Source organism: Tyto alba, unplaced genomic scaffold (genome assembly GCF_018691265.1).
Source record: "Tyto alba isolate M040663 unplaced genomic scaffold, T.alba_DEE_v4.0 Super-Scaffold_5, whole genome shotgun sequence".
Lineage (NCBI taxonomy): Eukaryota > Metazoa > Chordata > Aves > Strigiformes > Tytonidae > Tyto > Tyto alba.
The window spans coordinates 6,616,361-6,641,819 of NW_024881326.1; the positions used below are offsets into that span (position 1 = coordinate 6,616,361).

General features: G+C 39.7%; 1 protein-coding gene across 4 annotated transcripts in view; it reads right to left on the reverse strand.

The window, feature by feature from the left end:
* The window catches only part of GRIA3 (glutamate ionotropic receptor AMPA type subunit 3), a 154,445-nt gene that overhangs the window by 56,707 nt on the left and 72,279 nt on the right, over window positions 1–25,459 (reverse strand). For all 4 annotated transcript variants that reach the window (XR_006166917.1, XM_032996077.2, XM_032996078.2 and 1 more), the window contains exons 5-8: window positions 9,335–9,388; window positions 7,666–7,827; window positions 3,835–4,002; window positions 372–476 (exon numbers count right to left, since the gene is read on the reverse strand). Coding sequence is in view for 3 of the 4 variants with exons in the window: in XM_032996077.2 (XP_032851968.2) it covers window positions 372–476; window positions 3,835–4,002; window positions 7,666–7,827; window positions 9,335–9,388 (489 nt within the window). In the remaining variant the exon portion in view is untranslated. The remainder of the gene's footprint in view (window positions 1–371; window positions 477–3,834; window positions 4,003–7,665; window positions 7,828–9,334; window positions 9,389–25,459) is intronic.

Here is a 25,459-nt window from a genome sequence, read left to right on the forward strand (position 1 = left end):
GCTTCTCTATGGTTCTCAGGCCTGTTATGGAGAGGAATGGAAAAACAGAGAGGAATTTAGGAGATAGGGCTGAGCATAGGACCGTGACAGCAGGTCTTATGCTTGCCAGTGGAAAAGCTTCAGAAGGGTTTTAAAGGAAAAACTGGGGTCTCAAGTTGACGTGGAAACCAATGAAAATATTAAGCAGGGCGAGTAGTTTGGCCCAGGAACAGAATAGAACAAGGTTCCTGGGATAGGGAAGACAGCAAGTAGGTGAGGTTTCCTCAGGGCCCTGTTGTTACAGTACCTGAGTGGTATTTGTGAGTTACATTCATTTGTTGGAATAAATATTTGTGAAGATGTGAAATATGGATGCATATCTTGAAACTCACCCTCCGTGATCCAGCAGCTTTCATTTCATACACATCAATTGTGTAATTTGTTCTCCGCCCATAGGTGTCAAACTGGATGTTCCCTGTCATTCCTTGAACTTGCACCTTAAGGGAATAAACAGAAAAAACATTTTAATAAAAGATTCACTTTATTTTTCCCTCCATTACATTTTGCAGGAACCTACTAGCTCTAGCATAATTTTTATCTATATAAGAGACTTGCAGTGCTTTTGACACAGCCAGCTATATTCTTCATAAAAAAACCAATCCCAATTCTCTCAGTTTCAGCTGTACATATTCTTTGTTTATTAGTACTCAGCTGGTGACTCACCACCACAGTGAGCTGCATTTAAGTATAAGTGAAATTAGCCCTGCATGTACATTAAATGTAAGAAAGACTGATTCTGCCATGCTTAGTCACGCTGCGTCCACTGATACAGCGTGGAGTATCAGTGAGGCACATACAACAATTCAGTGCCATTAAACCCCTCACAATATGGTACAGTGATCTGAGATATGGACCAGAATCCCACATCATTGCTTATTCCGAGAAGTGCCTTATTTTAAGATCAGTTCCAGTGTAAGAGGGAGGAATGAATGTCTTCTCTGAATGAGCACAGAAAATCGTCTCTACTGCTTATGGAGTTTTGGTCTCAATCTGGATGGATGGATGTATAGACAGTAAGTCATTATCATTACCTATTCACATGAATCATCTTAAGGGGAAGTATAAAGTACTTTGTTTCAAAGAAAAAATCTTTCTTATTTCCCTGTATGAAAGGGTGAGATATTTCCATCTATCACTTATCAACACTGACAAGCTGTCATCTCAGGCAGAAATCTGAAACTTCAGTAGGGGTAAATTAGCTTAATATTTAGCAAAATGCTGTAGAAGTTTCAGGAAGAGGTGATGGAAGATTAGTTAAAGGGAAACTGTTCAGGGCTGGTGACTGATCTGCTATTTATGGTTTAGAGAGGGTGCAATCAAACTTGTTATGGTAGACAAGGCTACATAAACCATCCAGAATTCCTTGGACCCCAGATTATCCAGTGAGCCAAATTCAGACTGGCATATAAGGAGTGTGATTTTTTTTTTTTTTTTATCAGTAAGTAGATTTGAACATTTCTTTAAATATCTTATATCATTTCAGGGGTCTGGAACAACACGCGAGTTATTCCTGTCTCCAGAAAGCTAGAGAGTTGAATAGGACTTTGAAAGCCAAATTTGCTACTACGAGATCTTATCAATTGTGGACTGAGCAAATGTATTTGTAGGGTAGTTGACATACAACTTGCAGCCAGATGTGAGTTGCTGTGTGTCCTTTTGGCACTTGCTGGAAGCTGTCTGGCTACCTTAGCACAGCAGTGCCTGCATGTCTCAGCAGAACTTGTTAGGCTGGCTTTATCCTGATGTATACCGAGACATGCGCATTGTGCACTTGATACCGTTTGACTTCAAATTTAATTTGCTTCTATCTTTGGTGGGAAAACTCAGCACCTTCAAAATCTGGCTGCACTGAGGCAGGAAGACTCACCAGGACTCAGAACACTTCTGGTAGCAGTGTGCAGAGGCGATTGCAAATGGAGTGGCTATTTATAACTGCCCAGATCTGTTCAGGTAAACTGTCTGCCCCTGATCTAGTGTCTTAGAATCAGCTTTAGAAATACAGACACACAGTTTTCAAGGCCGCAGGGCAGCAGACTCAGGTAATGCCTATTTCCCTCTTGCCAGCAGGACGACTATAGTGTGGCATTGAAAATTCTGCTGGCACAGGATTTTTCACGGATGTCTTGGAAAAAATATTCTTATCTGAGTTGTTGCTACAGAGTGGAGAGGAAACATTGTTAAATCAAAGTTTTTTTCACAAAGCAAATATTCAAGAACATTGTCTGAATAGAGGGAGAGAGTCAGATGGACAGGATGGGGTCTGGAAGGCAGGGTGAGATGATCTTGGGTAGCACTTGTTGAACGTATATATAAACCTCACTTAGATGACTTTGAATAGCTAAAATAATACAAGGCGATCAGATGAAAGTCAAACTTCTGCATTTTTTGCTAATTGTGAGGTTGGCTTTGTATATCTTATCAATTATGTTTTTAAAATAAATTCTCCCAAATAAGGGAGTGTCCTGTAGCAGTGTTGGTTTTCTTTATTGACATGAATACCTCCTATCTATCTCAAAGGAGTTTTATGTTTTGCTTGTAATTAAGTTCAAATGGACAGTACAAATTATTTAACTATTGTAAAGGTTGAATTTAATTAACTTTTCAAAAATGTGTAATGCTACATTAGTGAATATGCAGTTAGGGCATTTGTTAGGAAATGACATAATGTCATAAAAAGAACTCTGGCAATGTGAGACTGAACCATCTCTCTCAGTCTTAAGAGTGATATAATCTGATTATGACCTTCTATAACTCATTATAGCCTTCTGATATAATCCTTCCAATTTGGTAATTGAGAAAATGCAGTAATTAATCTAAGTCTATGGAGTCTGACCTAGGATTTGTTTATACCTAACATGGCCTTAATTCTGATCTCATTCACTCCAATTCTATGCCTGCATTAATATAATCAATTCTAACAGGTTTGTTTTAGAGTTTTTTTTCAGCCAGATTAAAAGCAGACCATATTCTTGTCTCTTATATCTATAAAAATGTTATCCAATTTTTCCTGTTGTCACTTTCTTTAACACACATAGCAGTCTAAAAAGAGTTAAAAATCAACAAAATTAGAGACAAAAGTGAGGTAGGATCCCATGCAGTAACTAGTATTAGGGATAAGAAATAGGCCATGCAGAAGGTAATCAGGCTGAGTGCAAAGTTATGCCAGGAATCAGAACTGGTTTGAGGCTAAACTGTGTGAAGGTTCAGGCTGATGCTGAAATCCAGCAGTATTGCTATGACTGGCAATGTTCTTTTCCTCCGCTATAAACCAGTCTGAGTTGACTTTTTACCAGCAAATTATCACAACATGTGCTTAAGTTCACAAATAATGTATCCCTGCAAGATTTACAACACGCATGCTGAGGACCCAGTCTAGTTCTGTTAATCAGATTTGCAGCCTCAGCCTGACTTTAGAAACCCCCAGTACATGTTTGTTTGCAAAATGGCTCATACTCACTCTCATGGGAAGCTTGAGTGTTACGGGGAATTAGATTGTAGGTGCTCTGGTGTGTAGAATCAGGCAGCTGCTGCACTGGTGCCAGAGGATGTGATTTTGGCCAAAGTTTTGAGAGCTAGTTTGTTATGCCTTGCCCTCTACTGAATGTATTTTAGCCATCCTTTCAAGTTTGTCATTAAGTTTGTTTTTTCTTTCTTTCATTTTTTTCCTGAGGAGCTGCCGCTGTTTGTGTGAGCACAGGAACTCTGTGTACATGGAGTAGGACGCAAGTTTGGTCCCAGTAGAATTACTGCTGTTGTGGAATACACACATTCATTAGCTGGTATGTTTGCCCTTACCATTTTCAGCGCTCTTTCTATATCAATTCCTTGGCTCCACGGTACTGCAGGATTAGCCAGGCAGTCTCCAGCACTACCTCTCCTGGAGACATCCACACGCTGTCTTCGGAGGTAACGGAAAGCCTCTGCTATGACTAGGACTGCATCATGGGTCAGTGCAGATGTATACTAAAAATGATGCAAATAAAATATGGTGACAAACTGCAGCCTTAGAATTGCCCCAAGTTTAACAGGTCTAGTCCTTCTCTTTGTTAAAATACTCTTAGAAGAATCATGCTTGCAAGTCTTTTTGCTTGCTCTTGCCACAGATGTTTTATGTAGTTTAACAATCCCATCTATTTCAATTAACAAATTAAAAATCATTTCATTTTGTATAGCACATAGCAGCAAAATAAAAAACAATAGTTCATAGTTGCATAAAGTTTAAATTTAATTGGAAGCTTGCCCATCTAAATGAGGTCACTACAAAAGTCTGCAATACCATGCTGTCCCATACTGCTACCAATAGCAAAGAAGAACCAATATTTGGGTTTTTTTTGCTTGGAGCATTCTTTTTCTTTTTAACAATATTGCCAAGACCGGCAGTCTTGAGCTGAAGTTGACATAAATCATTTCTGTTTGGACCACAATCCTGATTAGGTAGCATCTGTGGCAAGGAATATATCAGATGACTTTTCTTAGAAGACAGCTACACAAGCACGTAATCACAAAATACACTTTAGGCATTACATCTCTTTGGTAATTGCCCATCTGCCTTCTCTTACTCCACCGTAAATCTGAGGAGGGTGGTCAGCTTTGTGTAGCGGCAATTCTTCAAAAAAACCCCCAGACTCCTTAACTACTTGTTCATGTTCCCATCAACTTCATCCATTGCTTGTCACATGTAGTTGGTGACAACCCTCAATGCTATAAATGTAGTACCACCTATGAAATATCATGGAGCTGTTTTTTTCACTTTTCTTCCACATTTATGTGTCTGTCTGAAAGATCTTCTCTCCTAGAATTGCCCAGTCTTTGCATATGACATCACTGGTTTTCACCGGCATTACAGCATACCTGTAATTTAGGGGTCTGTACACAGGAGAGCATTTCAACACATACATACTGGAAGCAACGCCCAGAATGTGCTCAGTGTGTAAGATTGGATTTCAAACACCTTGTAACTGACCCTTCGTATTTCCAGAGTGTTTGTAAAAGAATGAAGGAAAAAAAATATGCAAGGAGTATCTGCATGTACTGGTGTCCCTGCCCTTCTTTGTCTGTCTGTGTGATACCACAGAGCTCCAGGCTCCTGATGAACCTTACACTGGGGTTAGTGCCAGAAGGCACGCTGCCCATGCGTGAATTAGAAAGGTGGAAATCCACGTTTCAACTGCACATGCAGCTACTCTCTTTGTGGATAAGACTTTATTAAATTCAAAAGAATTAATTCTACCCTGTAGGGCAGGATAGCACAATTGGCGGTCTGTATTTCCTAAAAATGTGTATTATCTTATTGCGAGCTCTTCAGCTTGATACAAAGCCTTAGGAAATCTGCACAGAATGAGGCGTGTCTGCATGTGCAGATCAAGAGACTCATATCTGATAAAAAAGAGTACAAAGGCAGGATTGTGAAGAAGGTAATACTTCAGCCATTCTTACTGAGTTTTAAATGACAGCAGGTTATAAACTCTTACTGAGTGTGTGTGAGGTGGTTCCTGCTCTGACTGCATCTAGGCACAGGTGCTCTTTTGATCCCGCCCATCTTTACTTCTTCCTGTGATGCATTGCAATGATCACCCTCTCCTCTTTCAGTAAGTTAACAGAAGTTATACGTCACATTCCACACAACAATATAGAATCAGATAGTAATTTTAAAGTATTTGTTCTTGTATTAAAAAAATCTTGTAATAGCTGTCCAATCTAGCACTACATAAAACTTACACACTGATAATTTTTTCAGCAGACTGCGTCAATTGTCAGTAACCTTAATGCAGTCCCTTCCAAGTCATGCCAAGAGAGCTATCTAATTTTCTACTTTATTTGAATTCTACTTATAAATGCATGAGCATGCAAAGAGAAAAAAGAGAGAGAGAAGGGAAAGGCTGATAAAATACAGAATAAATTAAACATCAGGGCTTTAATCTCTAGGCAATTTTATTTCCTAATCAAAAATATTGTACATCAATTTTTAAGTATGCTTTTTGTCTGATTGACAAATACTGTACACATTTCTATAATGAGCTGTACATTTGTGGAAAGGTAATGTAATCTTTGTGTTTGCATCATATACTTCAGATTCTTTTTTAAGGATAGAGAATAATTTTTCCCTCAAGGTAAATTGCTTTCAAGTGGAATAAAATCTTCCCAGGTTAACTTTATATATTTCAGAGCTTTTAAGATTAGTACGATACTTATCTTCACTTCTGCATTACTGCTAGGAAGCTTTAGAAAGCAGGCCTAGCTCCTAATCAACAGGGAACAATACACTAATCCGAGTTTTGTGGGCCTATGTTTGACTTTCTCTGCCTCCTCTGAAATGACAACAAGGCTGTGGGATGGTGTGGGATTAAGATAATTTTCTTTCCCTACAGAAATCACATGATCCCAGGGATGGAAAAGTATGCCTTCAAATGGCATTGGCCTTCTGGCACCAGAACCTCAGAACTGGTTCCTATTCTGTCTGTAGCCCAACACAGTGCTTCTACCTACCCTGGCATCCCCCCATGCATTGGAGTGGCCTGTATTTTTCTTTCCTGGCTAGTATTTTATGCTTCCTTGAATTTTGTCTTACTAATATCAAGACATTAATCCAGTTTATTGGAGTTATTTTGAAATCTAGGTCGGTTCATCAGTTTGCATGAGTCCCTCTCAAATCAGGCAGGAAAGACATGAAATGTTGCATCATGGCTGTGGTTCTTAGGGAGGTCTGGCTTCCCTGATACTGTCAGTACACATGATGGGGAGGACTGGACTCCCAGGAGTGACAGAATTTAAGGTCCCCTCATCCACCACCAGTCCCAGGTTTTGCTCACCTATGTGTATTGATGAAAACGAACTGGCCTCACCAAAAGAGGAAGAGAAAGAAGGAACACAACAGGAATATTAATAATGTGCAGTGGTCATAGAAGATTTTATGACTTCCATCAGTGGACAGAATATCCTTGATGCACTCCTCAAATGGACAGTGAATAGCATCCCCCTTGTAGTAGAGGTGCTGAGGCAAAAAAATTTCTGGGGGAGATACTAACAGATTGCAAGTGTTCTGATAACAGTAGCCTTTAGCTCACCCAATCTGTGACAGTTTTGGTGAACCTGGGACTTTCATTCAAAAAAATTTGGAAAATTTTATTTTTCCAGATATAATGTTCAGAGTGTTTAAGTGAAAGACAGTGGTGCAAAATACAGGGTTCAATTATGAGGGCAATGGTCAGCAGTGACCAGGAGGAGGCAGCGGCTCCTCAGTGAATCCAGAGCAACTTTGTTTTGCACATCAAATTCTCTATTACCATTAAATTGGACTAGTAACCCACTGTTTGCACCCAAAAACTAGCCTAAATAGTGCCCACATCCACCCTAAGAAGTTCAAGTTAAAAGTGCATTGTCCACTGCACAATGACAGGATTTGCAAGACCAAGTCTTTGCCTCTAAGGAACCCCCACCATGGTGGGCACTTGTGTCCAACCAACAGCCTCTGCCTCCTTCTCTCTTCTGGAAGGGCAGTGAATGCTGCAACGTATTCTAATCAGGGATCTGTATCATACACATGCGCTCACCTGGGGTTAAAAACCCCCAAATAATTGTTAAAAGCAACACACATAATCTCCATCACTGTTAGGGTAAAATAAATACCTTTAATGGTGAGTTTTTGGCTTCAGGGAATTCCCTTTCATCAAGCCTCACCCAGCGTTGTAGAAACTGTTGAACCATTGGGTTTTCATTATTAACAATCTGGAATCCAGTAACATTGGCACCTCCATGCATTACTCTCTCCAGAACAATGTCTGTGAAACCCTGGGAAGACACATGTAGAAAACAAGAATCACTGTCATCCAAAGTCCCTTTCCTTTGGCTCAGTTTTACCTGCTACAAGTGTAGCACAAAAGAAACAGATTAATTTCCTTCTTGTTAACTGAAAATATTCTACCAAGTAGACAATTACTATCACAGCTGGAATTGTGATAGCGGCACAGAACAGAATTTAGAATGTCTTCTTGTTCAGTCCTTCATGATAGAAAACTGCCCTGTTGTGTTGTGGCAATGTGGTACAAAATATTCACTGGTCAGAAAGAAAGCAGTGGGGAGACTTGAAGTTTTATTTCCTCTTTTCTCCTCATCATGGTAAAAACTGGTCAAGGACCTCTATCCTATTGGTACACCAAAGTGTGCACAAAGGTTCAGCGCTGGGAGCAGAAAACCACTTAACATCCATATTGTTCTGTGGAGGCAAAGTGCACAGATCTTGCTAGGCAGCTCTCTGTCACAGCATTATTTAACATTTCACTTGCAAACAGAATGGTAGGATTCTCTCCCACTCTGTTGTTATTTATACCTGAGGCAGTAAATTGGTGTCTTTTTGATTAGTATGACTTGATTGCAGTCATGTTTATCTGAATGTCAATGGTTACACATGCTAAAAGGTAACTCAGAATAAGAATCCCTGTATTTCTATGCACACGCTAATCAGTGAGATCATGACTGGTTCTTATAATGCAGAATGACACGTCTTAAAGTCATACAGTACTTCCACTAAGTAAGGGTATTTTGAAATTTGTCTTTCCTACTTTAGTCACACCAAAACATGGATATAGAGAATCTTCTACTAAGTGGTTTTGATAACTTGAAAGTGTGACTTTCGAAAAAACATTTTTCCACTCACAGTAGACATAGAACCCCAAAATTAGTCTTGCTGCAGGACCAATTACAATATAACACTTTTTCTAAGGAACTCTAGCAGATGGTGTTTCAAAGGTATCATAAACATCCCTGAAAGTCAGTTTTAGAATCCAGAAGAAGCTCTGACACAGATAAAAATGTACTGTCTTGTCCTGGTAGATCAACACATACACAGGCAGCATCCTACACTCTGAAATACAAAAGAACAGCTAAACACCCTGGCTGGTTTACTTGATGGAATTGTTCTAATTTGCATCTTTTTTACCACTTATTTTATACACAAATATACTACAATTATTTTTCCTGGAACACTTAAATTTCAAATATGTTACATGGAAGATTATGGTTATCAAGCTCTTATTTATGAGGGTACAAATTAGTGGAAAACATATAATTAAATTATTATTTTAAAATTAGTAGAAGATATGAGCCTCTTAGACAAAAAGACCATAATTAAGTACAAATTACTGTAACACAGCAGTTCTAGTATTTATTGAAGTAATTTCTCAAAATCCAAGGACTCATCCATGCATTTCCTCTTTTGCTGATTAAAGTTGCCACAATCTGAACAGAATATACTACCCTCTAAACCTTAGCTACGCTTGTAATGAAGAAAAGTTCTTACCAGGTTAGCTAACATGTAGTGATAGCCTCTAGAATGTTTGCCAAGGATTACAACCTGTGTGAAGAAAAAAATAAAGACTCTTAACTGGTAGGTAACACCAGAGAATGAACATTATGGCAATCCTCTAAATCCAATCCATGGGCAGCATGAGTATTACAGACCTGTGGCTTTACAGACATGATGTAGTCATTTGTGTTTTTAAAACACATGGGCAGAGTATAAAGAAGAGTAACTCAAAGGCTGAGAAGATTCCACTTGCAGAGTTGACCTTACGTGGCAAACTCACCCTTGTGATGACTGCATCTTCCCTGCTGGCCAGGTTAATTTTAGTTATCAGTTCAAGTATTTCTGCTCTGAAATGAGGTAACACTCTATCTGTTTGTTCCTTGGTTGTGGAGTGTATATGAGGCAGGTGACACAGCCCAGCCACTCACTGTGTTTATTAAACTGTACCAGCACAGGGGAACTTGGTAGGCTCCAAGTCATACAGGGGGTTTCCTGCCATGAGTACCCTGGCTAAGCTTTGTCATGTATGAATGCTTAAATTCCTAATGCTATAACAGTGACTTTCATTGCCTTTTGACAGCTTTCAAAAGGCCTGAAAACTTGCTGCTTCCAGTGCATCTAAACGGACATATCTGACCTTATGTGTTTAGCCAAAATTTATACTAAATGTGATGTCGCACATTCCACTAAACCAACATCTCCTGCCCTCCCTGAACCCACCTGGGCACCCCTCTGTACAAATGGAGTCATTAAATGGAATCACTAAGAGACAAAAAAGCGGAAGTATGAACTGAACAGCTGGATTCTGTAAGGGTAACGGGGGGGGAGTAGAGGCAGCACAGCCTGGCAAACCTGAATTCTGCCATCCTGTGTGCTCATCCACACTCCACTAATAAGGTGCTTTTGCAGAAAGGAGGAAAAAACTCAGTTCCTGTGTCTATGAGCTGGCTGCCGGCTCACCAGCAATACCCCCTTGCACAAGGTTATGCCACTGCATTTAGCACTATTCCCTTGCCTTCAGATTATAATCTCAGTAACATCCATCCAGTCCCACAGCCATCAGGTGGAACAATGTCCAGCAGTAAGAATTTAATAATTGTGCTGATTACGTGTGTTTCAGGACAGAATCAAACTTATCCAGACTTGTTGTGTTAAACTAATGAAAGTTAAAAATAGCAAACATAATGCTGGCAACAGACCACAACTGATTATACCCTATTGGCAGCTCAAGTAAACAGATGATGCTTTTTGATGGAGAATCATCTGAAAATCTATACATACCACACTAATGTACTTCTCCATGGTCACAGATAAATGCTTCAAATGCCATACTCTAAAGGACATTTTTTCAACATGAACATTATGTCTTTGCTAAAAACAGATGACATCTGAGTCATTGACTTTAGATATACTGCTGAGCCTGTTAAAGTTCTTGATTAAATTATTAAGTTCCCAATTGCCTCTTTGGGTTGTCTTGTCCTTAATAGATGCCATTTCTTTTAAATTTACATTTAATTCTGTAGGAATTTGCATACTTCTAGCAGTCTGAAAATAAATTGCTGTTCAGGTCCTCTTGAGAACTGTATGTACACTCTGTTGGTAGAAAGCATCTGCTTTCCTACACTCACATTTGTTTTCTATGGAAATGTGCAGGCTTCCTTCAGATCATCTGGTGTGCATACTATTTGCATACTGAATTCTCTGTATGTTTTAATTTCACCTTAAAGGCAGCGATTTACTTTTAAAAGGTTAGAAACAAAGAACGTCTTTAACAAAAATATCCTTTGTCATTTTAACCTTAATAACAAATAAGAAAGATTTTACATTTCTATCCAGAAATGGGTTTATTTAAGAGAAAAATACCACGACAGATGAAGTCAGAGGCTGTAAGAAAAACATACATGGAGCTGCTACAGGCATCAGAAGCAATACTGCAAATAGAAAATGTAGGATTCATTAGCATAGATCAGATTCAACTTTGATCTCATCTGTTGTCATGTCTCTAAAATGACCAGAAATAATTCTGTTTAGTGCCTTAGAGAGGTCCAACGTACTACAGTCAACACTTAATTCATAAAGCACCTTTCAGTAGTGACCTGCCAGTATTTCTACTCACATAATCAACCATGCTAGTTCATAATTATTCAGCTGGATTTTAACAATGTGTTCAAAATTCACTACACATGCAGTCCCATATCTTAACAAGCACAACTTTCCTCCTCCCTCACTTTCCACCCTCTATCAACTGTCCAGCATCTTGAATGGAGCTGCGGGATTAGTGAGCCCAGCAGAAACAATCACAAACATCAGTGTTACTCTTAGGGGAGCAAAGGGGTGGATAAAGCTTTTTTTATGAAGAACGAAAACAGGAGTATAACAAATAAATCTCATCAACTGCTCATACATTCTGAAGCTTATATACAAAGTGGGATATTGAATAGTGGTGGTGAATAGAAAGCCAGGATTACAGGACAAGGATTTCACAGAGCTACATGTCTTCAGTAAGGTTCACTTCCGAGACTTAATATTGCTTTCACCTTGACTGAAAGAAAAGCTTATAAGATTTTATACTGAATAAAGGAGGAGGGAAAAAAATGGCTGGAAACTATCATGAATAATTCAGACTTCTGATCCCACATAATTCTTGCCTTGTAGATAAAAAGATCATAATGTCAGGTTTGATATAGAATTAAATAAAGTTTGTATTTTTAATTAACTCTTTGGATATTTCCAATTAATTAAGAGAAAATCTAGAGGGAACACAATTTAAATCTATCTGGTTTTAAAATAAAAGTCAAATCTGCTGGCCAGCACCAGGCTTACGGGAAGTATGAGACCTATATGCCAGATTTGAAAAATTAAGTCAGCAATGCCAATTTTAGTTTTTCATTTGCCTGGGGAAGTTATTTTTTGAACGAAAGCATAAAGTCAACTTGGTTTCCACTGCATCAGTCATCATGACAATGAATAAGCAACTACAATTTTTGCCTTAGCTTTTACATTTTTCTTATAGTTTTGGAAGATAGCATTATAGATATTAACTGGCTATATTAAATTGGAGTGGAGTATCATGGTCTTTTTAAGGCAATAACGATGATTCTCTCATGATGTAGTTCAAAGGCTACACAACACCTAAGTGGAAGGACAGTGAAGAACAAGCAAAAGTAACTTTAATGCTAACCTCACAATTACTCCATTACCTTTTGACTTCTTCCCTACTCAAATTACAACCACAGCTAGTTCCCGGTCTAGAGTACGGATCTGGGTTTTTTGGCCATGCAAATTAAATGTTGGAGTTAAGGGTGAAGGGAACATTATGAGGAGACAGGTTAACTCTTAGATGAAAGTCAAGGCAGAGAAGCTGTTTTAAACAGTAGTGATGGAGACAGATCTGGGAGTTTCACTGGAATATTTCTCCAAGGACTCGACGAGGAACTAGAATGGTAAGAACAGAGTGTGTAGGTGAACAGTAGTAACAGACCAGAAGCAAGGAAAGAGTGACAAGACTCTATGGGCTCAAAAGAAATCAAGCGATGGAAGAATAGTGCAAGTTCGGTAGATGGGACTAAGCAGTCATGTTTTGTCCTTTAAAATTATCAGTGGCTTGTCTCTGACTCATAGAAGCAAAAGAAAATTTTCCTTTTATACATAGAGGAAATCACAGAACAGAAGAGGTTGTCAGAGGCTTCTAGATATTGTCTATTCCAATACCCTAGGCTCAAAGCCAGGGCAGCTAGAGCAGGCTGCTCAGGACCATGTCCAGTCAGGTTTTGAATATCCCTGAAGACAGAGATTCCACAAGCTCTTGGAGCAGCCTGTTTCAGTGTCTGACCACTTGCACAGCAAAAGTCATTTTTCTTATGCATTTCCTGCATTTCAGTTTGTGCCCTTGACTCTTGTCACTGGGCACTGCTGAGACTATGAAACTCAATGAGATTCTCCGAGAAGAGTCTGGCTCCATTTTCTTCATTCCTTCCCATCAGATATCTGCAGATATTATTAATATCCCCGAGCTTTCTGTTCTCCTGGCTATGCAACCCAAGTTCTCTCAGCTTTTCCTCGTACATCAGACACTCCAGTCCCTTAAGCATCATAAGGGCCCTTCACTGGACTTGCTCCAGGATGTCCATGTCTTTCCTATACTAGTGAGCCCAGAACTGTACATGACATTCCAGATGCAGCCTCACCAGTGCTGAGTAGAGGGGAAGGATCACTTCTATTGACCTGCTGACCATGCTACTCCTATGCAGCCCAGGATGCTGTTGGCCTTCTTTGCTGTGAGAGTGCAGTGCTGGCTTGTGCTCAACTTGTCTGCCAAAATCCTGAGATCCTTCTCTGCAGAACCACTTTCCAGCCAGGAAGCCTCTACCCAGTCTGTACCAGTGCATGTGGTTATTCTTCCCCAGGTGCAGGGCTTTGCATTTGCCTTCGTTTAACTTCACGAGGTTCCCCTGTGTCCACTTCACCAGCCTGTCAAATATTGCAGCACAACCACCTGGTGTATCCAATATTCCTCCTAATTTAGTGTCATCTGCAAACTTGCTGAGAGTGCACTCCATCCCATAACCTTCAGATCATTAATACAGAGGTTAAACAGTATTAGCCTCAAGTACCTTTAGGGTACTCCAAATAGTAAGTAGCCTCCAGCTGGCCTTTGTGTTGCTGATCACAACCATCTAAACCAAGCAGTTCAGTCACTTTTAAATCCACCTTACCAACTCTGTGGGCTTTGATTTTAAAGAGTCATTGAAAAACACAAGCTAAGAGGATATATCTGCACTTTTACCTAGAAAGGTAGCTATAACAATTTTGGCAGCAGTGAACAGAAAACTACCATGTCCAATTAATACCTGTTTGGAGCTTATCTTCCCGTCATTTGAATCCATTGTCATCTGGTCAGTTTAGTCTGTTTAATCAAAGTTATTTATCATCTTTTATTTACAAATGAAAAAATAAAGAAAAAAATTGGATCACAAAAGTACAGACTACCTCATCTACAGCTCACAACCCTGATATTTTATGAGTCTATTAGATCTTCCCATAACATAAAATACTGATGCTGACAGGCAGTATTTCCACAAAGAACGTCTAAGGATTTTTACTGTGCTTTTCATACCTGACAAGTGGCAAAAATATGCCACTTAAATGGAATGACAGGCAGAGATCTGACCTGCTGTAATGTGTTTTTGCATTTTGACTATATCTGGGAACAATGAGGCAGCTTAACTGTAGAACTTTTCTTTCTTAGGTTTTAAAAAGACAGCAAGAAAAATGAGATTTCCTATAAGCTCAGAGTAAAAAAGGATTTTCTTGTCTTCGCTGAGGATATTCATGCATTAATTTCAGTTCCAATTTTTGCAAAAAGCCCACACTTAACTTTAAGCATTTCTACTGATTTTTAAGTATACATGTAAGTTCCTGAGGACAGGAGATCTTAGCTACCTCCAGTTGAGCAGTAATGTGCCTTTATACCTTGCTATAGAAATACAGTTATGACACCTTTGCCTTCAAAGAAGCGTGTAAATGCCAGAAGTGATGGCACAATTCTTCCTCTTTGGCAGCAAACAAGCAAAACATATAAATGGACTCAGGTCTAAAAAAATTTCAACAGCATTGTCAGGATCAGCTATCAGCGTTGACTGCACTTCGTGGGAACTGCACAGATATCGATAACAGCAATGACTGTCTGGCAAGCCTAAACTGTTGTGGAGCACACCGTCTTCTCTTGTGGGTATCAGGTCAGGTATTTTCTAGTTTTATCCCTATTCATAGCATTTCTGTTCTGAGGATGGATTTACTTAAAGTTTATCTCAGATCTGAGCAGCTCCCACCTGATACTGGACTGAATGATTGAAAAGTTGTGCCCTGTGATGCAGAACCCTACTGGACCAGTGGCACTGGCTAATTTAGTCTTCAGGACACACTTAAGAAAGGAAAGGAACAGAGTGTCAGGGTGACAATCCAATTAGTTCAATAAAAGCTGAAGTCAACGCCCCAAAAGTTCCTGTCAGTATGTTAGCAAGGATGTTTAGCTTATCTTGAGAGGCATCTGCAACATGCTGCTTCTCAGCTCTGTTTCTACCATTCTGGAAAAGGAGAAACCAAAGAAGCCCTTCACCTGGAAAACAAAGTCCTCTCCCTGGCCTCCCTCCCACTCCTGCAGACCCTTGCTGCAGTGGGGGACCTGCCCATGGGGCTTGCAGCCCCTGCACTTCAGTTCTCTGGGGTCAGTGCACTGTAAACAGCAATGCAGTTGCCTTCGACAGCGTTACCATGTGTGCAAAGGTGCAACAGCATCTGACAGCCATACATAATCATTCCTCTCTATGTTTACTTTGCACCGGTCACCCTTTGTCATGTAAATTTTCCAGACAGGAATAGGATAAATAGGAGGAGAACAGAAAATAAAAGCTCTCCTGAAATGCAAACAGGATTTTCCTCATCTAACCAGATGCCACAGTAAATATAAAATCCCTTGTAAACTCAGTAGATCCATCTTACTGCAAGTTCACAGAGCCCACTCCCCTGTTTTCCAATATACACACATGCTCCTACAGAAAAAGTGAGTTCCTTTGAGGACTATAAACACTATACAAGGCTCGATCTTCCCTCAGTAAATTTATAAAAAACCAGCTTTTTTGGTGTCACAATTTTGTCTCTTTCTATCACACCATCACCAATATATGAGGTTCCAAAGGAACTGCAATTTTGCGGTGGCAAAAGATACGTCACTGCAAGTGGTGGTCTGTCACAGCCAAACAAGTGATACTTGTCCTGCCCTTAATTCCATGGAAATAAAGTCATTTCCACATTCAGTAGAAGTGGCTTCCCTCATACAAAGGGTCAAAACCTCATGATTGTAATTGTAGTGAAACCCAGGGAAGGCAATTTATTTCTCCACTTAGTATTAATGGGGTGGAAATTTGGCCACCAGGGATCGTGATGCTGCAAAATATGCAGCAAACAATGGTTTCATTTACATGAAGAATGAGTATGATATTAATTTGAGTTAAATATTAAATGAAGAATGTATTAAATATTAAGATGAAAATTCCATACATGTATTATTTGTTGTGGATAAAAATAACTAGAAACATGGTTGAGATTAATTCATTCACCATTTCAGAGGCTTCATGTCCTTTAGGGAATGTCACAAATCCATACACTGTCCCAATTGCTGGATTTTGTATTTTTGTGCAGTATATGGCCTAAGAATCTTACTTCCATGCAACTGCCACCTTATACGACTATATCTCATAACCAAAATCCTACTTTCCTCTATATCACAGTATCAAGATAATTTATAAAACATTCTTCAGACAGCTTTTGGCTCTTCTGCAATGTATCTCTCATGGGAGATAATCTTCTAGAGTATAGGAATATCCTAGAAGAAGGGGACAAAAATGTGCATGGTGGAAGTAGGGATCTGAGGTGCCTCTGAAGCATTTTATTAAAAGTTTTCTCTCACTGGCCCCCTTGTGCCCTTCTCTTCCTTGCCTCTCTCCTTGATGACAGTCATGTCAAAATTTTACTTTTAGGCTATCTCCAGATAGATGATGGTTGTGCATGTTGGTCCTTGGAGGGTAATTAAATGCAACATCTGAAAGCTGTATTGTACTTTCTTCTCCCTCCATATGGCTAAACTTTATTTTCCCATAACTAATCTGACATTTGCTGACTGAAGATTATGTAGTAGAATATGCATTCAATTTGTGCATAAAAGGTTACATTAGAAATTACTTCGGAAAAAAATTACAAACTGCAACATAGGTTCTGGGTGCACGATACTTTCTTGTAATATCTTTCAGTGTGATGACAAAGTTTTCTGTGAATTTTCTGTGCCCTGAAACAATTTTCTTAAATTCATTTTCCTTGGTGTGATTTAGCAATATTGTCAGATTAACTAATCTGTTGGCACAGTTATTGTTGAAAGACATATTCTACTGCAAAACATCAGACCCTGGAGGACATGGAGATGAAGAGTTTTATGATCCCTGGTAACTGACATTCATCATCACAATTATTTACTTTTTAAGCCAAAAAAAATTCATCAAATAAACTTTTCTTTATATATCAGAATGTTTGGACAGATGAGAACAGTGTTATATCTCTCAGGACTGCATCTCTCTTCACAAGTCATGTCCTTCAATACAGAGACCTTCATGTCAAAATCAATCAAAACTTAAGCTATCTTTCATCACTTGAAGCTATTTCACAATATCAGATATGGGGGGTGTGGGGTGTGCTACAATCACAACAAAAATTCTTCGTAGTGTATGAAAGGATACTCAAAATTGCCCCTCATTTTGCCAAGATATTCTCAAAAGGAGGTATTTGTTCCCAGAGAGCTTCCTTGAAGAGATGTGTTGTAGAAATTTTTCATTAGTGGATTCTTTAGCTTCCTCAGTGAGACTAATAAAGCAAAAGATGTGTTCTTATGGTTTAACCCCAGCCGGCAACTAAACCCCACACAGCTGCTTGCTCCCTCCCTCCCCGGTGAGATGGGGGAGAGAATTGGAAGGGTAAAAGTGAGAAAACTAGTGGGTTGAGATAGACAATTATTAGGTAAATAGGTAATTTGTTAATAGTAAAACAAAAGCTGTGCACAAGCAAAGCAGAACAAGGAATTAATTCCCCACTTCCCTTGGGCAAGCAGGGGCTCAGCCATCCCCAGGGAACCTGGGCACCATCACATGTAACAGTGACTAGGGAAGACAAATGCTAACACTCCAAACATCCCCCTCTTCCTCCTGCTTCCCCCAGTTTTACTGCTGAGCATGACACCACATCATCTGGGATACTCCTTGTGTCAGTTGGGGTCAGCTGTCCCAGCTGTGTCCCCTCCCAAATTCTTGTGCACTGTTTCATCTTCTAGATCTGCTGGTTCAGTGTTCTGTCTTCCTTCCTCTTCCTTGGCTACAACCCTTCTCAGGTCAGGTACTACCAGGTCACCAATACCATGACATCAAGGGATTTGAGTTAAATTCTCTGATCTGACAAAAATTTTTGGTATGATATCAAAAAATTACTTGGGTCTGAATCTTTTTTGAGGCACTTTTGTCATCAAAGCTTGAGTAACTTTTTTGAAGACAACTGATTTGGTAGTGTATTTGGGACTCTGAAACTTCTGTTTCTCTACATTAATCTTCCAAAGAGTCCAGGGAAACTGAAATTCATATTAGCTGATAGGAAGGTACACAGAGAAAGATCCTTGCTGTATTCTGTCTTCCTACTGCTTCTGATAAATTCTGAAATATTAATCTATCTTGCATCTCACCCTGTCAAGGTCCACTCTTGTGCATCAGTCAAGGCCCTGGGGAAATACATATTCTGCTGCTTAAGCCTCAGTTCACCACCTCTGAGTGAACTCTCTGAGAAGAGACATGAGGTTTTGCTAACCTGGGAGCAAATAGGTACCACTGCTATCTCTGCTCTGATACTCTAGAGAGCCCAAAAGAATAGGAATTTATGTTAACTGCTCAGATGGGTAAGCTTCTCAGTCACCATCACATTATTTTCACTAACACACAACCACCTTTTCAAAAGACACCAGTATTTTTCACTCAATTTTTCTTATCTGAGAAACGTGCACCTGGCTGTACTGCTAGAGTTGATTGCCTTTCCCAAGCAACATTCATGGTTAAATTTAATTCAATCTACAATGCAACCAGCTCCTATCCCATGTAACATGGGCAAATCACAATAACACCCTCATTTCCAACTTCACATACGCTCTCTTTACTTATGCTACCTCCTCACTTCTTGGCAGTTGTGTATGCTCCCATTGTAGACCTAAAAGTTCACATCAGGTATATCAAAATCAGTACTATCAAAACTGACTTCCAGACTAGCATCCTTCATTAGGTTTCACAACACCTAAAATCACTTTCAAAAATACTATTAATAATAGTAATTATTAGTTTTCCAAGCCTTCTGCAGGAATCACAAATGCTTCAGCACTGTTCATACAGTTTGAAGGCATATCCACATCATTAACAAGTTCTTTAGTGACCTTTGCATTGTGTGCCTAATCCCTGTGACACAGGAGATGGTCTCTGTTTCTTTTGGCTTTCAAAACTGTGAAACTGTATGTTGAACATCCTTAAGGGTACACTCTTACAATCACAGACAAACATAAACAGTGCTCATTTATTCTTCTCATATCCCATAGGGTAAATGACACTCCTTCAGTCTCAGCTGCTCAAAATATAAAAGGATACATATCCACTGGGGGAAGAGAGGAAGAAATCAGGTAAACTGAGGTACACTGTCTTCATTTAAAAAATATATAACTTTCCCATTTTCTCCACACCTCCCATCATCATGTCAGAGTAAAATCACAGTATTATTCCCTGGAAATGAACAAGAGTCCTTGGAAACAGTATTCTGCTTATATAATCCATTACTGCATGTCAAGATCACTTCAAAATATTATTTGGGTATAACCCAGAAGTGTCGCAGCAATTCAGTCCCAATGCTCACATGAGAATCTTTTGGAAGGGGTTTTGTACTGCAGAACACTGCCTTCAAGCAGACCAAAAAATATTGAATAGTAGCCATTCTTTTTTTTTTTTTTTTTCTTTTGAGCATTTCCTTTCCTTTCTAAATGCCCTATGAAATTAAGAAAAAAAAAAAAAATCAGTGCAACCTCCTCTAGGAAAAACAAGGTTACTTTTTCTTGTATTTTTTATTATAAATGGAATTTTACTGTGACTAGAATTGCATTCAATTTGCTCTTTTCAATGCTTTGAAGGAATTTGAAAGGTTTACTCTGTTTCACTCTAAACAGCACTCTTCAATATTCCCTGTATAACTTGGCACATAAACCACGAACTGAAAGATTAGGAAGAGTTAATTTATTCTTACTGGGCTTAGTCTATGCAGCAGGGGAGGCCGTTTTACTCTTATGAGGTAATAAAAGTTACAGCAATATTTTTCTCCTCTCAGTCTTTACATGTGATCTCCCAGGACAGAAGATACTCTGGGTATTTTTAAGGGTCTATGTATATTGTTGATAATTTTATTCACTACACATTTTGGGAGAATGAGCTTCCAGCAGTACATATAGCACTATACCTACATATGCACGCCCAAGGTGTGACACAAACAAATTTAATTTAGTAACACGGGCTTTTTTTTAAGCCTGGGAACATTAATTTCCTCTAAAACTGTGATGCTGTTTTCTATCTTACTGGTTGAATACTGTGGGATGAGTTTGTATTTGAGGTTTAGTTGATGACTTGTAGGGCCTGATTCTTTATAAATTTAGCCCGGGCTGCCCTTGGTAGCTTTAATCTGCTCCACAGAGGCTAGTGGAATTTCACTGGTATGAAGGTGGGATAAGAGATAGGAATCACGTCTGAATGTATAATTACAAGTAGCGAGTGATTTGCACTGGGATAGTACTTGGCCTGATCCAAACCCATCTGTAGCCCAGTGCAAATGGCACCATAGCTCTGGATCACACCTAGGGAACTCAGATTGAGGGACTTCCCCTGCAAGGCTGCAGCTATCAGTTGCGGGTGTCTTATATACTGCACCAACAGCATCTAGGCTAAAAAAGCCCAGTGGGGTGGTCTCCATTCTGAAAATGTTGTTATTTGAACTGTAGTGTAACAGTGCTCTACGAAATGCATGTGGGAACATCTTGGTGCATGAGGGGCTCTGAAAATCACCAGTGGTTCTCTTCTTTCCCCAGATATGTGATTCATATCACACTGAAGCCATTAATCCTGGTTTAGTCAGCTGTGAAAAAAAGACATACGTTCTTGTGCAGCTTTCTTTTACTGAGTTAGGACTTCTTCCCTTGTAAATGAACTTATGAGACACCAGAACTATCATGCTGTCTCTGGTGATGTACAATGCCTGTTTGCACAGTGGTATTGTGCTATTACTATTCATTTTGATAGTGTGTTTCCTTCCTCTCCCTGCAGTTGGTTCATCTGAATTGTTGCCAAGATGGTTGCCTTGGAAACTAATTAAGGAAAGCCTTTGGTTAGAAGCAGAGTTTCAAGCATTAAACTATTTGAGAGACAGATGCAGAAATTAAGGTAATGTCTGCTAAGATGAAAGGGTTTATCCTTTATATGGAGAAGAAAGAACCACATTAAATGCTAGGACTGTAACAAAGCAACCTCTATACAACACTGATTTTTAAAACCTGGAAGAGATGTGTGAGTGAGGGATTTTAAAATCAGCCAGGAGCTTAGAAGAGGTGACAAAGACCCCAGAGCTGTTAGGGATGGGGAGACGAACAAATACAGTGGGACAAAAAACTCAGCAGATCACACATTGAGTAAATTCTAGACAGCTATCATTTTCCCTCAAATACTCTGTATCTTTAAAAGACTTCTTGTGAATGGTGCTTTTGAAAAATACCAGTACAGCTAACGAAAGTCCAAATCCTCTCCCCACAGTCCAGAGAAGAGAAGTCTGTGCAGAGAAGCATCGGTGTGTACATTTGCTTCCAAAGTACGTAGCATGCAGGAGTGAAAGACTATTGCAAATGGCCCTCAGGCTCAACTTTTCTGAGACTGTCAACAAGGATAACAATTAGAGCCAGCTGCAGAAGCAGCTCCCATGAGGTGGACAGAGGCTAAGTAATGAGTGGGACCCTCAGAGGGCTTTCTAAGGGCAAATATACATACACAAATTCTGTGACCTGAAAAGCTGCAAAGAAAGGCGAATGATGTGGCAAATGGTGCTTTTACAGCTCCCTATTAACTGAAGTTCAAAGCAAATACAAGCTCTCCATGAGCACAATGGTATCAATTTAAATGTTGTCTCCAGGATAATGGTTGACTCTATACTTGCAGCAGCATAACTGAGAAAAGATTTTGGTTCTTTACACATTTAATGGCAATGCAGAGGTTGCCATATAAATATGCCTATAACTGCATAAAAGCATACTACAAATGTTGTGGTAAAAATATGCAAAATATCCAAAGCAGATGCATGTGTGTGCATTGGTGTGTGCATTTATATCCCAGGAATTATTATAAAACATAAAATGAGTAATTGCTGCTATCACAGAAAAATAAAAACTCTAATGGTGACTTCAGGTTCATACGCCTCTGGCATAAGAAACCAGAGCTGCTTGGCAGCGGTCTTCTATATACAGCAGCTTGCACATTTATGGTGAGACATTTTGTATTAATTATTATTATTACTAATCAGATATCTTTAAAACTGTGCTTTAATGTCTTTTGAACACTTTTAAGCTTTGTGTGCCATTACCTCAGTCATTCTGCAGGATGACTAATATTTTGTTAAATTCCTGTCATTTGGAACCTGCCTTGCTTTATGAAGTCTGGATGACGGCTTTGGAGAGACATTACTATTTACAAGCTAGAAATTCTCTCCTCAGGTATAAGTGGAATGTGCTATATGTGGGGTAGATTAATCCAAGATGTTACTTCTCTCTGCTTTAGCAATCCATCTCTGGCCCTTTATTATTTTTACAGCTGATAGGAGCAGGCCCTTTAAGGTAGATACAGCGGTCACTTTTGACATATGCCCATTTTTTACTTACCTTCTGCTAGCTACAGTCCTGAGGGTGACTGACCCAAGCAATTCCCCTTTCCTCCCCACATGCCCATATGGACCTGTGAGCTGCTGAAACTCTCTGGATGTGAAGGGAAAGAAGTGACCTTTCATTCTGCTTTAGATCCTGGTTTCAACAATACTCCTGGGCACCTAATGAAGAAACGTCCTGAATTTTGAGCTTCTAGTTCATTAGAAACGTGAAAATGATCTGTACCAGTTTCTGAGTGTCATTACACAACTCTGTACATACCAGATACTCAGACCCTCAGCTGAGCCCCCTCCTCTGCCCCACACAGCTCCACACAGAGGATGAATCTGGGCTGTGACATGGCCGTGGCACCAGGCCTGGCAAAGGTGGCAGGGACACCCGGCTCTGGAGGCTGTGCTCCATGCAGTGCCGTACCTTCAGAGGACATGGCATCACTGCGGTTCAGAAGCAAAGCAGAAACTGAAGCTACCCATAGCTCTGCTCCTCCTTCAAGTGTCCCACTGTGTTTACTGGCAGTTATTATATTTTTAATTGCTACAGAAAACACAGGCAAACCCACACCAGACTATCTGTTTATAATGTAACACAGAAACCAGGAAGCTTACATGAAAGTGGTGTTGATTTTTTAACTTACATTCTTCCTTGTTGTCTTTTAAAATTACTATTTATCAACAGAATACTTCAGTTTTGTATTCATTCTTATTCTTATGTGAAAGCTGTTGTGTAGTGAGCACACTCCTCTGACATCTGAACACCTCTGCAGAGGGATGCAGCTGTGGCTGTTCTGAAAACCTCCAGACCATCTCTTCCTAATCTCAAAATTTCAGATTCAAAGGCCAAGTCATAGTCAGTGCTTGCACTGGACAGAGTTCAGTCAATCAGATTACCCTTCTTAATCCTACGGACGCTTTACTTCAAGTCTTCTTTGACAGTTTGACTGTCATTGTAAAATTTTGAGGACTGCATTCTCTACTGTAATATTGCTTCTGCTTTGTGAGATGCCTTCACTCAGTACAGACATTGCTTTGGAGCCTAACCTTTATGACTATGTTTGGAGATAGTGTCCTTTTGATAAAAGCATGCAGTCTCTGGAATAAACAGGTCTTTTGTAAAGTTTCACCGTTTTGATCCTGAATGGAGTGTCTTCCTCCTTATTTTCCCTCAGGAGATTTTCTTCTAAATGGACATAAAGCCACTCTAGTCTGAAATACAGCTTGTTATCTTGGGAATAAGAAAAACTTATTTTTTAACTCAAAAACATGTCTCTAAATACATGGTTGAACAGGCTAAAGCTTCCTGTTCGTTCTCAGAAGAAAATGTTCTGTTTATGAGAACAAAATTTTATATCTATCTGTGAAGGAATACTGGAATATTTTAGCATCAAGGGACAAGAAGTGTGGGGAGCTTATGAATTTTGCATGACGTAAGTGTTGCTATCTGTATGCTTGAGAGGCCACTAGATGATTAAATTGGATATAGTTTTGTTGTGCAAGGAGGGATATGGATCTACATACTCAGTGGTTATAGAACTATAGGGCAAGTGAACAGATGGTAACTTACAGAATTACTATTAATCTCTCTGCTTTGCCTTACTCTGCAGCTGAAGACAGAGGGATAGAGGTGATTTGTGCAGGGTATCCACCTCTAGGACACAATATGGGGGCCATCACAAGATTCTCTGGAAGGGGAAAGAAACCAGATGCACTGCAGAGTGAAACCTGGCACAAAACAGGTTACCCAGGCAGAGTAGAAGCCGAGATGTCCTCTTTCCTCTACCTTACATTTATATACCAGGGGGAGACAGCTGGGAGAGATCCTTTCCTGGGTACCAGCCAGCCCTGAGAAGAGAAATACTTAATATGACAGGTTTCAGACCTTGGAAACATAGGGACATACAGATGTGCCAGATGCTAAAGGCATATGGAATACTCAAGGTCACTGACTCACATGTCTGTATGTTGCCGGAGGGAAGTACAGAACATTGCAGCAGAACATGAAGTCTATGAAGAAAATACTCAGATGCATGACTGTCTTTAGATAAGCCTACACTTTTGGAAGAGAGGTATATCCTGGTTTGAACTGGTTGAAAAAAGCATCAAGGGAAGAGAACAGCACACACTGACCAACCTGACACAGAAGAATAGGTCACTCTTATTTAATCCAAGCACTAAGACAAAGCCATGATACGTGGTTTCTGGAGCAGAGAACTGACAAGCTTGCTGAATGGCATGGCCAAGAGCCCAAAAGTCTGATAGCAAGCTCAGCACGTGTCTAGATTGTTTAGTGCTTTACAGTCTGTTTATTTCTGCAATGACTTTTGTTCTTGAATAAGTCCTTTTTAAGCTTCTGAAATCCAGGGTCACTAGCAAATGCTGCTGTTGTCCCTGAGAAAATGAAATGGCAGGTGCCACACATCCCCACAGTGACCACAGTAAACCCGCTCTCTGGAGGGAGGCACCTCTCCCAGAAGGTGATGAAAAGGTTGACCTTTGAAGATGTGCTCCCAAGGAGGCCAAAAAAGGGAGAGGGATGGAAAGGCAGCTGGGCTGAGACAGCCTATGCCAACCCGCTGTGGAACAGTTTGT